This window comes from Polyergus mexicanus, unplaced genomic scaffold (genome assembly GCF_030449975.1).
Source record: "Polyergus mexicanus isolate NDT 795.1 unplaced genomic scaffold, iyPolMexi1.0 SCAF_8, whole genome shotgun sequence".
NCBI lineage: Eukaryota > Metazoa > Arthropoda > Insecta > Hymenoptera > Formicidae > Polyergus > Polyergus mexicanus.
In genome coordinates, this window is record NW_027223328.1 from 7047720 (window position 1) to 7065543 (window position 17824).

A 17824-nucleotide genomic window follows, 5' to 3' on the forward strand; every position below is an offset into this window, starting at 1 on the left:
CGTTTCTATTAACTACATTTCGCTACGCGAACGAATTAAAAAACTTTGACATCACAATTTCTAGGGTTGCACGAGATACCAAGACAAGATTTTAAATTAATTATCAAGACAATACCAAAACAAATTATCAATATTCTTCATCTTATCAAGAAGTCTTGATTTTAAAAAAAAGTTATCTAATTGTTCCCGATCTCTGAACGGAGATTTTAATTAATATGGAAATGGGCGAGAAAGACAAAAAATTTTATTTATTGTTAGTAAATAAAAACATTTATAAATTTAAAAACTTTAAAAAATTTAAATTTAAAGAGTCTGCGCATCATTATCATTACACACTTTAATGTGACATAAAAATAGCGCAAGTTAATTACTTTATATTACTTAATTTATAAAGTTTAATTTCAATACTTACGTTTAAAAATATATCTATCGCTTTTTGTTTCTCTGACTATATTTTATTTTTCATTGCTTTTGATCCAAATAAATCTTCATATGCTTTTTTATGATCTTTCTCCAAATGTTTTTTTAATCCAGTAGTGTTACTATTTTTCATTTTTATTTCTTTAGTCACATTTTCTTTTTGACATAATAAACATACGCCGATTTTTTCATTGTTTCTTGTTTCATACCTAAAATAAGTTTTCTATGTGCATTGTTTAACTGCACTTACTTCCGAACTTTTATTATCACTTTCGGAAATGTTTGCATGTTCAGCAGAAGAACTTGGTTTAGTTTTTAGACTGCGTCTGCGCAATCGAGACGTGAGCATACGCAGTAAAGAACAAACGAAAATCGTGCTCGGCGCTTCGGATAACAGAAGAAATCAGATATACTTACTATTCTCTGTTTTTTATCAAACTGACAAATAATTTAGTGTTAAATAAAAACTGTTAATAAAAATCAAGGCAAGACGAGACAAGACAAGATCTTTGATACAAAAATCCTCTCAAGACCAAGACAAGATTAAAATTTTCAAGACCAATACAGTATTTTTGCGAATATTGTCTTGTCTTGGGTCTCGTGCAACCCTAGCAATTTCCCAAATGTTGCTAGATGTGTGACATATCGTACCTTCACTCTTTATTCAAATAGAATTATTCGATTTATAATATAAGGATTATTATTAGGACTATATTAGCATATTAAAAAGAGTTATATACTCATATATTGTTAAGTAATTTTTTGTATTTAATTTAATTTATTCATCTATATTAATTTAATTTAATTTAATTTGATTTATAATATAAAAAAGAAAATCATATTATTATTAAAAAATACATTCTCTCTCTCTCTCTCTCTCTCTCTGCCCCCCTGAGTGTATCCGTCTGTTTTAAATAATATTTTAAGTAGCAATGATATATCATTGGACACTTCCGCTATATTTATTGTATCGAAACTATTTTGAAATTATCACTATCGTAGCATTATCGGTCGATAGCATTGCGAGAAGATATCCGATCAGATTATCAATCGAATTATGGTCCTCGGCTAATCAGATTATACCGCGGAAGCCTAGCTCCCCCGTTCGTGTTTCATAAAATGTCTCTTCATATCGAAGACACTAACGAGGGTTGATTTCAGGGGATCTAAGAAGAGTGTGCTGTTTTATACGACCGACTGTGGAGATGAAAAAGAGGACCTAGGTCTCAAGGTTCAGCAACGATCTGTCTCGTTGGTAAGTCTCGCATTAACGTCAAATCTGTGCCCGATATTGTTGCGCATCACTCGGTCTTATGTCAATACGCGGATAAATCTAAAAAATCGAAAAGAATATAATGATTTTGGTAAAAATTTCATAAACATATGAATTTATGTTGTGTCTATTAAATAAAGATTATATTTAATGTAAATGTTTTATGCTAAAATTATATTTTACGTTAATTTTATATTAAATTGTAACGAAAATTCAATTTTCCGTTATATTCTTAATTTAGTGTTACAATTATAATTTTAATATAATTTATATGCTATAGCTACAGCATAAATATTTGCATTTATGTATGGCTTATATAAAGTTCGCGACAATTCTTCCTGCTCGGACCTAAAGAGGCAACTGCGATTTACATTAAGCCTGATGCTCTCTCACTGAATTATCCAGTGCCGTCATTATTCAATGGGGGGACTTAATGATGTGCGGCACCAAAACAATGCGGTATCGACGCTAGATCATATGAACCTTCGTATGAACTTCACGCACACGGTGCAAGGATACAATAATCTTGAAGGATTTATCCAGCTAAAATCGCGATTTGAATGCTACTTTTGAATCGAATCATTATTAATCGACATTTTCGTATAAAAAATTAATCTCTGATAGATTTCACAGTTAAACTTATCGTAGGAGGAGTTAATCCGAATAATAATGTCGAAAATAAAATAACATCATGTATTTTGCGTAAAAAGTATAAAATCCGTGTATTTTAGTCATCAGTAAAGACGGAGAAACCATCGTGTATGTAGTAGATGGAAAAATCGATGATCGTTATTCCTCGCGATAAAAGTAATCTTTCTCATCGTCATTATTTCACGGTCACAATCAAATGTGATAAAGGGATATAGGTATTTGATGAATTATCGTTAATCATATATCATTATTTCATCTTAGTACTTTTTTCTAATCTAACTTTTTACATGATTACTTTCATTCTGACATATAAGTAAGAGAGAGAGAGAGAGAGAATATTCTAGTTAGAACTTGGCATTCTTTAAAGTACGCAATCACTGCAATACCATAATTATTATAAATGTCATCTCTGTATATTATTATCTTATATTGTTCAAGTTTTAAACAATTTTTGAAGAGAAAATTAAAAATTTGCTATTTTATTTATATGCATTAAATTACGTAATAATGTAAGAATTAATCTGTCGCAAAGTTAAACAAGCCATTAATTTAATTAATAAAAAAATTAATTAATTATAAATTGTATTTATCCTACCCGTCTCTTTGGATATGCTCGTACTCCTCCTTCTCCTTTCTAGTTCATGCTGTTATTTCATAACACTCATACAATAATTACGGAAATGTTATTAATAACGATCGTCCGCGCACCAATCGACGATCGCGTGGCACTTCCGACATAACTCTCCCGCAATCGTACGCGATGCGCACTTTATTATATTACAACCAACAACAACGTTAACGCAGCTCTACGGTCCGCTTAATATTCGACGTTAATCACACGCACGATATGTACGGAATAATCCCATTTGACCTCTCTCGATCTTCTCACGATCGTGTCTCGAAAATTACTGCGACAGTATACGAAACAACACTATCTTTTTATTCGAATCTCACCGTGACTCACAATTGACAAGTATAACTCTACGCATAAATACTAGCGCGTTTACTCACGAATTTTCTATACTCGAATATTTATTGTATATTTATTGTCTTCTTGAAAATAATCAAGCATCTCGCCTAATAATAACTACCAGGTATATAAATATGAAACCGGAATTTGCCCATAGCTGGCCCTAGCTATCAATGTAGTTACCGTCAATGTAGTTAGCGTCATTGGCGCCATTTTCTTGTTTTGACATCTGATAAAGATTTTCAACTCACAACAATACAAGTTTTATACAACAGCATAGTTTTTAATAGCGATGAACATGTCGAATTTTGTGCCTGGAAACTACGATTTGCGGACAGCATTGATTTTCTGTTACCATTTGAAGAAAACTGCTGTAGAATCGCATCGAATGCTTGTCGAAGCTTACGGTGAGCATGCTCTTGGTAAATTACAGTGCTTTGAGTGGTTTAAAAAATTCAAAAATGGCGATTTTGACGTGAGAAACGAAGAACGTGGAAGACCACCGAAAAAATTTGAAGACAGCGAATTGCAAACATTGTTGGATGAGGATGACGCTCAAACGCAACAACAACTCGATTTGAATCAAGCTTTGCGTGAAAAACGACCAGAATATCAAAAAAAGGCAACATAAAGTGATTTTGCTTCATGATAATGCACCATCACACACAGCAAAACCGGTCAAGGAAACGATTGAGGCGTTTAGTTGGGAAATACTTTCGCATGCGGCTTACTCGCCAGACTTGGCTCCATCCGATTACTACTTATTTGCATCGATGGGACACGCACTTGCCGAGCAGCGCTTCACTTCTTACGAAAATGTACGAAAATGGCTCGATGACTGGTTTGCCTCAAAGGAGCAACAGTTTTTTTGGCGTGGCATCCACAAATTGTCAGAGAGATGGGAAAAATGTATAGCTAGCAATGGGCAATACTTGGAATAGAATATTTTTTATCATTTTCATACAATAAACGTGTATTTTCTATACAAAAATTCCGGTTTTATATTTATATACCTGGTACGACTATACCTCGTCGTAAATGACGTCCAATTTTCTAACTGTCACTCAATTTTGCTGATTACCAACCGTACCGGGTAGACACTCTTTAGCTAGACCATAAACCTTTCGCAATTCTAAAAGCGGTCTATAACTTTCCATTTCGATACTATCGCACGTCGTAAATTCCCGATCACCTGCTGTATCAGTCGTCCCGATGGTAACATCTAGGCGCTTCTACCTAGGCTCTTCATCATCGTCTTCGTCCCTCATTATTATCCCTCACATATTCTCAGCGCTGATTTATGAACATCGGCGGATTGTCGGTAGAAGCGATACCAACGACCGGTGGTCCTGTATTTCTTGTCTTCTGTCAAACCACACTGAAAGCAAATCTACCTTGTCTGAGATTCCGCGAGGAAAATGAAAACCTAAAGATTGCGATAGAATAACACATTTGATAAAAGATTAATTCGCTTTAATTATAATATTTAATTATTATATTTTAATTATAATATTTTATTTCACACATATATTAAATGTAAGATAATAATAGAGGTTTATGAAATCTCTCTTTATTTCTATAAATTTTAATTGGAATCTATATAATAAATGATAATATGGCAATAATAAATTATATCTATATTAAATAACATATTATTTTTCAAGATTACGTATATTATAAAAAATAAACTATAATTATAATTATAAAAGAAAGACATTTTACACGAATGTAGAGTTAGATGTTTTACGATAATTATATCTCTCTATATCTGCTTATAAAAATTATATCTCTTCCTATAATTACATTCTTATAATTAAAATTTTCTTTTTGCTTTTGTTGCCTTTTTTATATTGGTGGGTTTGCGTCTGGATTCTTGGCACTGTAAAACTACACATTTATCTTTACAATCGCGTAAATGCTTATTTATCGATCAGTAACCACAAGATATCTCACGCACATACAATTTCAGACTCCAATATCGTAGCGTCCAATATTAGCGTATCGGATCGGCAATGCTTTCGTGCCCGCCTACCGTCAAATCGTATCGAAAGCGATGCGCTCGTCGACTTTCCTAGTATTTCACATCTCCGAAGCTGTAATAGACCGGCAGGTAAAATAGGCGTTCGACGATCGGATCGGCGATAAGAAAATCGGCAAGCATAAGTCGCTGCTCGCTAATCGCAGCTTCGCGAGGTGGTGCATTATCTCGGCATCGTCTTCCGCATTTTGCAAGCTGGGAGCGCATATCTTTGCCGATTGCATCTTTGGTCGATACGATATTTCCTCCTCTCGCGCTGTAACACGCACATTATCACCCTCAACGATTAATTGACATGATAATAGCCATCACATACACACACAAAATATATTCTTTTTCGAGTAAATATAGATTTTTTTTTTTTTTTATGTATAAAGTTTTACTATCAAAATTATTATAAATTTTTATCTGAAATAAATTTATCTCAAATATAAAATGCATTTTATATTTGACATTAATAGCAAAATGTTTGAGAAAATTTTAATTGGCATTTATTCTTTATTTCAACATCTTTTTCTTTTTTGAAAATTAAAAAGAATGGAAATGCAATATAATTTTTTTTTTTTTTTTTTTTTTTTTTTATATAAATTATAGTTTAAATTTTTTTTTTATAGTTATTTTACCTATTTGAGAGAAAGCATTATTAATATTTATATCTTATATTGCCATCAAATATTGAATGATATTTTAGTAACATAATATTTTTAACATCAAGAAATTAAAATGGATTTCTTGTGAAAGAAAAAACATAACTTAAATTACTCGGGCAATTAAGAGCCAAATGCGGTGCATAAGTTTCGAAGAGAATTATTTTTTCTTGAAATTAATTTTGTTAGTAGTTTTATACACGTACAAGACATAAATAGAATAAATTTTACTTGTTAGTGCGATACCAAGTGCTTAAATAATCTCGAGTTTTTAATTTATTTTAAATATCTTTCAGCGTACCAAGTAAAATTTGTATCCCTTGTATAGTCACTTAAAGAAAAAAAATTTACATTTTAATAAATTTTGAAAGTATTGTAAAGAGAGAGAAAATGAGAGAAAGAATAAAGCGAGAGAAAAGAAGAAAAGATGCGATTAAAAAATATTATACCTGAGCAATTAAGAGCCAAACGCAAATAAGAGTGTAATATTTTTTAATTGCATCTTTTCTCTCAAATGGCTTCTCTTTTTCTCTTTCACTTCCTCTCTTTCTCTCTCTTTACAATTCTTTCAAAATTTATTAAAACATTTTTCTTTAAAATAAATGATCGCGGATTTACAATATGCAATAATATTAAAATAAAAAGTTATAGATTGTTTATTTTTCTTTTTAATAATATTTTATAAAATTCACGTACAGTATTAATGATAACTCATTTTGCGAAAATTTGATTAATGAATCGTTGAGTTTTAATTAACTTTTTTCTCTGTTTGAAATTTGAAGAGATTGTCAGTGCACCCTCTTGCATATATTCTCTTATAACGTCTATGAACACAAGGATGACCCTTGGCAATACGAGACCGGTTTTAATCGTTTCGATTAACCACGTTGAGCCAGCATGGTCGCTATATGCGTCCATACGGCTTGTTTCATCATGCATTTATGATGGAACATTCGCCTACGCCACTAGTAGTTTTGCGCTAGCAACAAACTCTTATACCATAGACTTTTAAATTATGTTTACGAGATTTTCTCGTGTATCATCATCTACACGACGTTTATGAACTTTGAAACTACTTAAATTCTGAACTTATTTTAAACTGCGAAAAAATTTTAAACTACGCGCGTACAATATACAAATAATAATTATATTAAAAATCATTGTTTCGTATTTAAATATTTTACTCCTATGTCAAACATACGGATGGAATTAATTATAATGAAAATCTTTTAAATAAAAAATATATTAACTGCTCTTGTAAGTTTTTTGGTTAATAGAAAAATTTTGACATACAATATCATATATTGAAAAGAAAAAGGATAAAAAAAACTCACGCTGGATTTCGTTTCATTGAATCGACACGGTTGACGGATCTTAATAAAGATAAATCGAGAAAATAATGGAAATTCTGCGAATAAGACAATTATGAGTCATCAGAGATCGTTTCAATCCATGTATCCCAATTGATCAAAGTGCACAATATATTCTGAAAAATTGAAAAAAATTTTTTGCTGATAGAGAGTTAGGTACCATGCGCATAATTTTCATTCTATTTGAACGCAATTGTAATTCGAACGATTAGCACATGTAAATACGCATTATTTCTTTATAGTCGTTCGCGTACTCGCGTTCCCGTTATTTCCTGGAAAAAAACCGTAACATGCATAACAGTGCATCCTTAAGTTGCGGCAAGCTACGACGCATGTGCAACGGCCTATTGCCTGCCGCGGTGAAGATTATTGCTGAGTAAGAGTGGAAGGAGGTCGAGAGTACTTCGTGGTGGTGGATTTATTTCCGACTACGTTGTCTCGGATGATACTTCAATTGCGTTCTGTCGTATATTACGGCCGTAATTATTATCGATCAGCGACTCATGCACTGTCGCAGATTGTGTCTGATAAGGATCGCATTTAAATTAGTAGATTAATCGGATCGAAGAATTGAATGGCTTCATTAGCGATGATCTCTACCATACACTCAAAAATCTTCATCACGGAATATTTCTGGCCGAGTTTCGCGTATAAACCGCAAGAAATATTTCAGATTAAAATTATCGTTTTTTTCTCATGGAATTGAATATTGCATGGAATTTCAGTATGAAAATTACCATGCGATAAAAACGAGGTTTAAAATTAACTAACTGCGTTTAATACTAAGTATGAAATATCGAATATATTAACAATAAAAAATATTAAATGTTATTTTTTAAATTTATGTTAAAAATATAATATTACCTTCCTGTATAACAACAATCAGCATTATTACTTTCACTCAAGGAATTAACCGAGTGTCAAATAAGAAACTTGGAACTACTTGATAAAGAATTAAACAATTAGACTGTAAGAGTGTCACGAATAAGCTTGTATAACTTCGCAAAACAATTGGTCTCATTAACAAGTCGATTATAATGTCAATAATTACATTTGTCGTTGCTGAATACTAAATTGAGAGGATACCAAGTGTTCATTGTCAAACTCAATTATGCGCAATCCATTCATTGTTCACGGTATGTCATTAGCAATTGTATTACAAAATTCTAAATCTTAATGATATTAGCGAATAGTTTAATACCGTGATAATTATGTTTGACAATTTAGACGGACATTATTCTCCCATTTGATTTTCGCATTAATCTTCTTTAAAAAGAAAAAGAAAGAAAAATTTTTTTAGACAAATCTCGAAATGCGCGAACAAATACAAAATTAGTTAAATTTTAAGACTCTATTAATAAACATCAAATAATCGCGTTAAAATCATACGTCATTAATGTACGATTAATAGCACTGAATTAGCATATCAAGGATAAACAAGTTATAGTGCTCCTGACTACCCTTCGCTTCGAGATGGTAAACCCGAATTCGAGCCATTGCTTGGTCCGATTTCGAGTGCCCCAATTTCGAAATTGCAATCAGAGAGCTTCAATCAAAGCCATTAATTTCCGTTGCATCATTCATCGTGGATCTACCTAACGTAGAACGTACAGGATCGAATAATTCTGAAGTTTACGCGTACTGTATTCTCAGTAAAAGTCAGGCGTGACATAGAAAAATACAAAGGTTAATAAATCAATTATACATCTTGATTTAATGTACTTAATTAAATGTACTTAATTCGATATATATTATAATAACGAATGACCTATCGAAAAATAACGAGAATAAAATTTTCAAAAAATGTAAAATCTATTAAACATGTGATTATGATATATATGATTTCTTTATTATACAATATTATTATACGATATATTATTAAAATCAGATTTTTTAATAACATGAACAGATTTAGTAACATAATTTATGTCATAACATAGTATATTTTTACATATGTGTATTCCTGTTGACCAATTCTGGTTGACATGGATAATGCAGTGACTCATCAATATTACATATTCTCGTGAATATTTCAAATAATCCAATAGTATAAAATGTATGATAAATGTAAATACTAATTTTAACAGCTTCACAAATAATATAACAATTTTAATGCTGATGTTGTAAAGATTTTTTTAAATCCATTTTTGGTGCAGACTCTAAGGTCGGTATTCATAATCTATTCTTATATTGGGTGATTGCATAAATTCTCGTGACCGATTTAAATATAAACTTCAATAGATTATATTTTAGAGATAACACTTTTATTAATCAATTATATAGTCTCCATTCTTTTCTACAATGGTTTTCCAACGATCTATAAGCTTGTCGATTCCATTTTTGAAGAAAGAACTTGGTTTTTCTTGAAAAAAGTTTGTAAGGTGGTTTTCGACAGTTTCCTCGGAATTGAGATTCTTGCCATTTAAACTATTCTGCAAAGACCGGAACAGATAAAAATCTGAAGGCGCAATATCTGGAGAATATGGCGGGTGCTGCAGAATTTCCCATTGCAACTCCTGTAGTTTTTCTGCAGCTTATTCCTTTCAGTCAGGAGATGCGGCACCCACGTATCAAGCTTGGAAATGTATCCAAGCTTTTTTAAATGACGAAAAGCGGTTGAATTATCGATGTTCAGCCTCTCAGCAATATCCTCAGTTGTAATCCTTGGGTTTCTTTCCACTAAGGCATGCACAATGTCATCATCAATGCCAGAAGGCCGTCCAGAGCGGGGTTGATCCTCCATGTTGAAATCACCATTTCGAAATCTGCCAAACCACTTTTTGACTGTTCGGAGAGCAGAAGCGCGGTCCAAATAAACGCTTTGAATATTTTTTTGTGCAATCCCAACACTCACGCCTATCCGAAATTCATATAATATTACATGCCGCAAATGCACCTTTTCGTTCTCCATTTTTAATGATTTCTCTTATGCACAAATGGACTTATCTGAACAATGTCTGACGCTAAATTGACATAAGACAACGTCATCTATTCGGTGTAAGCAACAATCACCACACGAAAACAATAGAACTCCACCCCTGCAGTAACTTAATGCTATCTATGAAAATCGGGCACGAACTTATGCAATCATCCAATATTTAAGATCATCTTAAGTATGGTCTTGGGTCATCTTAAAATCCTATTTAACCAATGAAATGGCCGCATAGCATTTTAAGACCGTACTTGAGATGATCTTAAATATAGAATAGAACGGAATATGAATATTGGCCTAAAATCCTTCTCTTTCAATTTTTTCATCGTTATAGATAATGAAAATATATGCCGCGTATACTTCAGCATCACGTTTAAATAAACTAGTTTACACACACATTTGTTTACCGCATCAAAATTTGAGCTCTTCGAGATTGCACTCGTTCTCCAATTCCTGACTTATAAACTTTGTTGACGAGATGAATCTAGCAACTTGGTTTCGTAGCGTATCGGTATCGCCGACGAGGTCGACGCGCTCGTGTTACGCGAACATCTATATAAGCGCGCACATGTGTGCACTCGTGAGAATTTCTACCTCGAGCCATGAAATGCTAATTCTCACGAGCCCGACGATCGGGACCCCACGCGTAATTTTGTAGCTCTCGTGTGCCCATCGTTTGGCACGCATGGCAATCTCACGCCATTAGCCTTGGGCGATTTGGCAAGCAGACATCCTAGATGATTCGACATGATCGTCCGGAGAAGCATGCGAGATGGATGCTATTTAAAAAAAGTCATTAAAAAAATCACTATCATCGACACATCTTCTCAATTGATTACTTGCGAAAGAGATTTTGTTACGATACGATAAAAATAGATGATTCTATTCGCGTCATATCACTGAGAGAAACTATACCCGTATAAACTTAAGCGCTATATCATTGTCGTCCATTAGACAGCAATTATTCTGGTTCTCGCACATCGATGTCACGATGAAATTAACAAATCGTCGCGATACATAATCCGTTACGCGTGTTGATTTCTTGCACGATTTACGGTAGAACTGGCTTGATACGCGTGTATAGTAACGATAGAATGGCGGAAGCAGGTTCGCTGTACTACACGTTGTATCGAGCTGTCAGGCACGTGTAAGTCCTTACATCTTGACGTGAATAAATCAGTTAGAAGACGCGTACCTTTGACAAGGTAAAATCGTTAAGGATAATACACGGACAAATCCGGTTGAGAAACGTACGAATACGTGACGAATCGTATTTATCAAAAACGTTGTCGAATTGAATATTAACGATGAGGCATGCAAAATAATTGTATTCTTCAATATATGCCGCGCGACATAACATGCATGTATCAGAAGGGAATTTTTCTAGGGTCGTAAGTATCTCAAAGCCTGGTAATAAGCGAGGAAATTTATAAAAACGGTTATTTTTTTGTTCTATATAAAAATTTCTTTGTTAATGAGCCTATTTTAATTTGCTAAAATAAGCACGAAGCATTCGAGAAATTTTATTATCAAGTTAACGAATATATTAATCACGCATCATCCCACGTTTTGTAAAATACTGTGAAACCGTAAATAATTCAATAGAAACGTCAGATGTTGAAAAGAATCATGTGTTTAATTTTGGAAAAATAGAACATCCGTATTCAAACATTTTCAACCTCTTTCGCGTAGTTTATTTCAGTTACATATTATATTGGGTTGAGTAAAAAGTCATTGCGTATTTTTGCAACAGATGGCATTAGTTCAGTTTTGGCAGTACTAAAGTCATTCACACATATGTTTGTCATATATCGTTTAACAGCTGACGGTTTAAGCTTCATTCTAAAAAAAAATTGAGCGATTTGGTTGAGTTTTGGAGATTTTACAACAAGTTGAAGATGGAAGACCAAACTGTGCATTTTCGCCATTTTTTACTGTTTTACTTCCGTAAAGGGAAGAAGGCGCGTCAAGCTTGTGAAAAATTGCGTCAAGTTTACGGTGACGATGCTCTACAAGAACGTCAGTGCCAAAACTGGTTCAAGAAATTCCGCGCTGGTGATTTTGATCTCAAAGATGCTCCTCGGTCAAGAAGGTCCACCGAGGTTGATGACGACAAAATAAAGGCATTGATCAAGTCAAACCCACGTTACACGACACGAGAGATTGCAGAAACATTGAAGATCAGTCAAAAAAGTGTTCACATCCACCTAAAGAAGCTGGGATACGTAAGCAAGCTCGATATTTGGATTCCTCATGAACTCAAAGAAGTTCATTTGACGGCGCTTATAAACATCTGCGATATGCTCATGAAACGTGAAGAAAACGATCCTTTTTTGAAACGAATGATAACTGGTGATGAGAAGTGGATTGTTTACAACAATGTAAAACGCAAACGGTCTTGGTCCCGACGTGATGATTCGCCTCAAACGACTTCAAAAGCAGAACTTCATCAGAGAAAGGTTATGCTCTCAGTGTGGTGGGATTGGAAGGGTGTGGTGTTTTTTGAGCTCTTACTAAGGAACCGAACAATCAATTCGGATATGTACTGTCGGCAATTGGACAGTTTGAACGAATCTGTCATCAAGAAACGTCCGGAGCTCGTCAATCGTAAAGGAGTTGTGTTCCATCACGACAACGCGAGACCACACACATCTTTGGCGACCCGTCAAAAATTATTGGAGATTGGATGGGATGTGTTGCCCCACCCAGCATACTCGCCTGACCTTGCGCCGTCAGACTTCCACTTGTTTCGCTCTCTTCAAAACTCCTTGCGTGGAATAACGTTAAATTCAGATGAGGCGGTAAATCAGCATCTTGTTCAGTTTTTCGTCAATAAAGACAGGTCCTTTTACGAACGGGGAATTATAAAGCTCACCGAAAGATGGCAAAAGGTCATCGAACAAAACGGAAAATATATCATTGATTGATCTTTGTTCTTTATATAAATAAATGACTTTGAAAAACATACAAAAAATACGCAATGACTTTTTACTCAACCCAATATAATCAACCTCTATATGTGAATCTCGTAGATCGCAAGTATTACATATTTTTAGAATGTGATTTAATGGCCGATCGCACGTTTCATTTAATTTAAATGAAATGGGCGGGTTCGAGACTTGGAACAACTCGGGGCGAGTTGTGGCTTCGAGGAAAACGAGGTAATAACCTACCTCAAAAAGAAACGGATCGAATCGCGTGTTGGGTGCGCGACGCGCGACCTGAGATTGGCCCCCGGCACGTGATGTGCACCATAAGAGCCCCGTGAGATAGCTAACTGTACCCTCGTCTCTCGGATTATATTCACGCCCTGTTCCTCTGCGCTCGAGTATATAATAATTGTTCCCTCGCGTCAGCAATTAGTGAACCGTGAGCATCGTTTTCGCAATTGTTCCTACCTATCGTCTGCCATTAATCCGCCGAGGAAGCCGCGCTTCGGCAACTTACACACCGTACGAATTTATATGAAGGTGTTCCACCAGAATTTATCGTCATTAACGTAATCTCCCGGTATTACATATGTTTGAGAAATCTAATTAATATTGTTTTAACACTTGTATAACGGTAAATTGTAATTGTTATATTTCATGACATGATTCAGCCATTGCTTTAACGAGAGAGAGTTCCGGGCTCTTCTACAAATTTTAATATCTGTTATGATAGAAAGCCATAGAAAGAGAAAGAGAGTCAAAGGAAAATTATACATATTGTGCCCAATTTCAAGGAAAAATGGACATTATTACATTCGACACATTAATTTTTATATTACGTCTTTGATTTTCATTAATGAGAGATTTTTATGTATTTCTTTCAAAAAATTTTAAGAAATCTGATATTATTTCAAGTGAATCTATAAACACGCAAATAAAATTATTTAATTATTTTATTTAATTATTATATAAAAAAAGAATAAGCAAACAAAAGTCTAAAACGTAGTAATCGCATTATCACAAAAATTACAATGTTCACTGTGTAGGATTTCTAGAAAGAACGTACGAGTCTGATATAAGGGCGGTTGTCACACCGGAGGGAACGTGCGTAAAAAACTCACGGCTATAAATCTCACCGCAATCCGATTACAAGCAATAACAAACGGGATTTTCCCGTCGCTTCCCAGGAACGTGGGCGTTTCTTCCTGAACATTGGTATTCCGCGTTTCGCCTGCGCCGCCTGATTGTACTCATCTCGTCAGAACTTTAATTGATACATCGGGGTCGAGTGGCAACCGTACACGAGGGAGCGATATTTGCGTGATAGATGGAACCGTCCGGTCGATGCTTCTCTCGTATAAAACGAGAGTCTTCAGATATGATAGCGTGTAAACGTCGATATTTATGAATACCGCTCGATAATTATATCGGTACACTTACCAATTAACCGAAGTCTGATTATTCGCACGAACGGCGTCTACTCCTTTTGCTATTGCCGTTGCGCTCCGACGATCTGCGCGCAACCAATTTTCTTTCATCTCGAAAAGATCGAGCATCACGTGGATAGGATATACATATATACGCGTACATATTTCACTTTTTGTCGTATTTCTTCGATCGTATCGTTCGTCCGATTTCGACGTGGCGTAATGATTACGTCCCATACAGCACCGTAAGATTGCAACAACATTGCAGCAACATTTTTCTGCAAGATTGCGACATTGCAGAAACATTACGAAATGTTGCTGCAACGTTGTTATGATATTGCAGCAACAGTAAAATGTCCGCCTACAGAAATATTGCAATATAATATTGCAGCAACATAGCGATATAATATATATGCAATAATGCTTTATGTATATTTATCGACATAATATCTTTAACATATGAAAAAAATAATAAGAAATTAGGCATATAAGAATCAAGATTTAGTGTGTATATAGATTTTCTGTATTATAATAATAACGAAATTATAAATTGCAAATTTTTTGGTACACGTTCGACTTCCTTCAGTGACAAAGAATATCTAAGAGAAATAAGAAAAAACTCAATTTGCAATTTTGTAAATTCACAATCTCTTTGTATACGAAATATTCAGATATGCAAAAAGATTGTGGTGGATTTACGCATACAAGTTTTTTCACATCTCTCTTTTGTCTTCATATAATCTCAAAATTTATTTATTAAAATCTGAAGTATCTTTTTTTTGCATGTTTGTCCATTCTTATATAAAATTTGATAATAATTTTTGATTTTATATAAGAATGGAAACTATTAAAAGAATTCTTAGTCCAATGTCTGAGTCCCCTATGTTGGGGTTATATCATACAATTTAAACTAATACAAATAGTTATTATGTCTTTAATCTTATTAGTCGCTCTTTGTAAACTGTATATAATCATCGTGACTAAAAATTAAATGCGGAATAGATAGCGCAATATGCGCCGCATAGCGGTAAACGAATGGATTAGCGATTATGGAATACTTTCTTTGGAATATTTTTGGAATGTTGCTGTAACATTACTAAAGTTATATTGTAAAATAATGTCTTTGTAATATTTCTGCAACATTAAACTACAATATGCAATATTGCAATATTGCAGCAATGTTGTTGCAAGCTTTAGTGCTGTATGGGGTAATCGTTGCCACTTCCGCTTGTGTGCTAAATATATATTTTTTTCATATTGTTTTGCTATAATAAAATTATCAATTCTCGTTATTGCGATTTCCACCACGTATTGATTATTAGAATATTAATGCAATTAACGTTTAAATGCCACACATATGCTGCATTGTTAATCTGTTATACAATGTACGACGCTAATTTGTATCGGTAAACTAGTAAAACTTAAATTATATTTGAAGATTAACCTAATAAAATATGAAGATATCGAATGGATCATAGTTAATTTTCTGATAATTGTATTTCACACGGCAGTATTTGAATCGTAATATTTGAATCATTATATTTTTTGAATTTTAATGCAGATGAATATTTAAAATCTTTAAATATAACGTAGGTTTTTCCAATAGTCTTTTCTTTTATCTAACTATTAGTATACAACTAGTGGCAGTCAACTGTAGGTGGCATTAAGAGATAGGTACGATGGCGGGAAAGGATGAGGAGGAGACGAGAGAGCTCGTCTTCACTCCTCTGGAAAGCAATTAAGAAAGACCCTGAAAAAAAGAAAGAGGAAAAAGCTCGCGGTGAAAAACGAAGAGGAGAACCACAAAGACACGGAACAGTTCGTGTTCTTCGTGGGAGAGGAGCATGAGACACACGCATATGTGCTGGTGCGTGCATATCTCGCACACACATATACGCGTACTCTTACACACACACGCACACAGATATACGCATACTCTTACACACACACACATATAGGCACGATCACTTCGACGTCACGTGAAATATAACCGAGATTTTTCTTCTGGCTACACGAGAGAAGCTTCTATCTCATTTCATCCTCATTCCCTTCCTCTCTTCTTCCTTTTCACCTCTCTCGGCATCGCAACGAATATCCGTGCGCTATCGGCTTTAACACATTAAACGCCTTTCATTTCATCTTTTTTTTTAATGGATATAATCTAAATGATTAAATTATACGCGGGCCCTTTTCTGCGCATGACTTCGATCTATAACATAAATATCATTGCGTCTCTTTCGTATTTTGTATATATATATATAACATGTGTCTTCATTAAATATTTATACAAATTACCGTTAGCACACATGCAAAGTTATACGTATATATACATTTTATTACGTTCCTCATAACATTGCTTACCTTCGGTTGCAACGTTTTTTCCAGTATTTTTACGAGATCACGCTTCGAAATACGAACCGCGAATGTCGATCTATCCGCCTACGCGTCTTCTTTTTCCTCTGTACGCGTGGTTTTCTTCCTTTTTTTTTTTTTTTTTTATTTATTTATTTTCGTGCAACAGATGCCAGATCAAAGCTGTCAACAAACGACTGAAAAGATATTTTCCTTCGGCAGCGCAAAATACGATGATGTACCAACTATCGACGATGGAACGACGAAATTTACTAAATGTAAATGTGAATCTGTCTAACTTGCCCGTGGAAATGTATGACAATATTATATGAAATACATTTAAGCGAATACGGAACCGCGAGAGAAACAATATTGACGAGCTTAACGTCGTACAGTATAATTTTGATTAATTTCCGAGCGCGAAAAAGATATATTTAATACACAAGTTTGACAAAATATATAAAAGTATATATTTTTCTTGAAAGAATACCACTATTAACTCATGATACAGCATTACCAGTTTGATAATGCTCTTTCCTTCCTCTTTCGTATCCGACTTTTTAACAGAAATATGCACCTTCATTTACTCGCAAATGCAATTACTCACCGCGAAATGTAGCGCTTAATGGCGCAATTCGAAGAACGTCAGTTCTTTTTCGACTCTTTTACGAGTTCTCGATTTCGTTTCTTTTGCACCGTCGAGTAGAATCATATCGTCATTAGCGATCGTAAGTGGTATGTATAATGATTAAAAATCATCGCACACATATGATCGATGAAGATAAAAACACGATGTGTTTTCGTTAATTAACAA

At 34.0% G+C, this 17824-nt stretch overlaps 1 protein-coding gene across 5 annotated transcripts in view; it reads left to right on the top strand.

Annotated features, from left to right (window-relative positions):
• Sprt (PDZ domain-containing protein sprite) overlaps positions 1 to 17824 on the top strand; it is a 76393-nt gene that overhangs the window by 29845 nt on the left and 28724 nt on the right. For all 5 annotated transcript variants that reach the window (XM_070299679.1, XM_070299684.1, XM_070299683.1 and 2 more), the window contains exon 3: positions 1582 to 1675. In XM_070299679.1, the coding sequence (XP_070155780.1) occupies positions 1582 to 1675 (94 nt within the window). The remainder of the gene's footprint in view (positions 1 to 1581; positions 1676 to 17824) is intronic.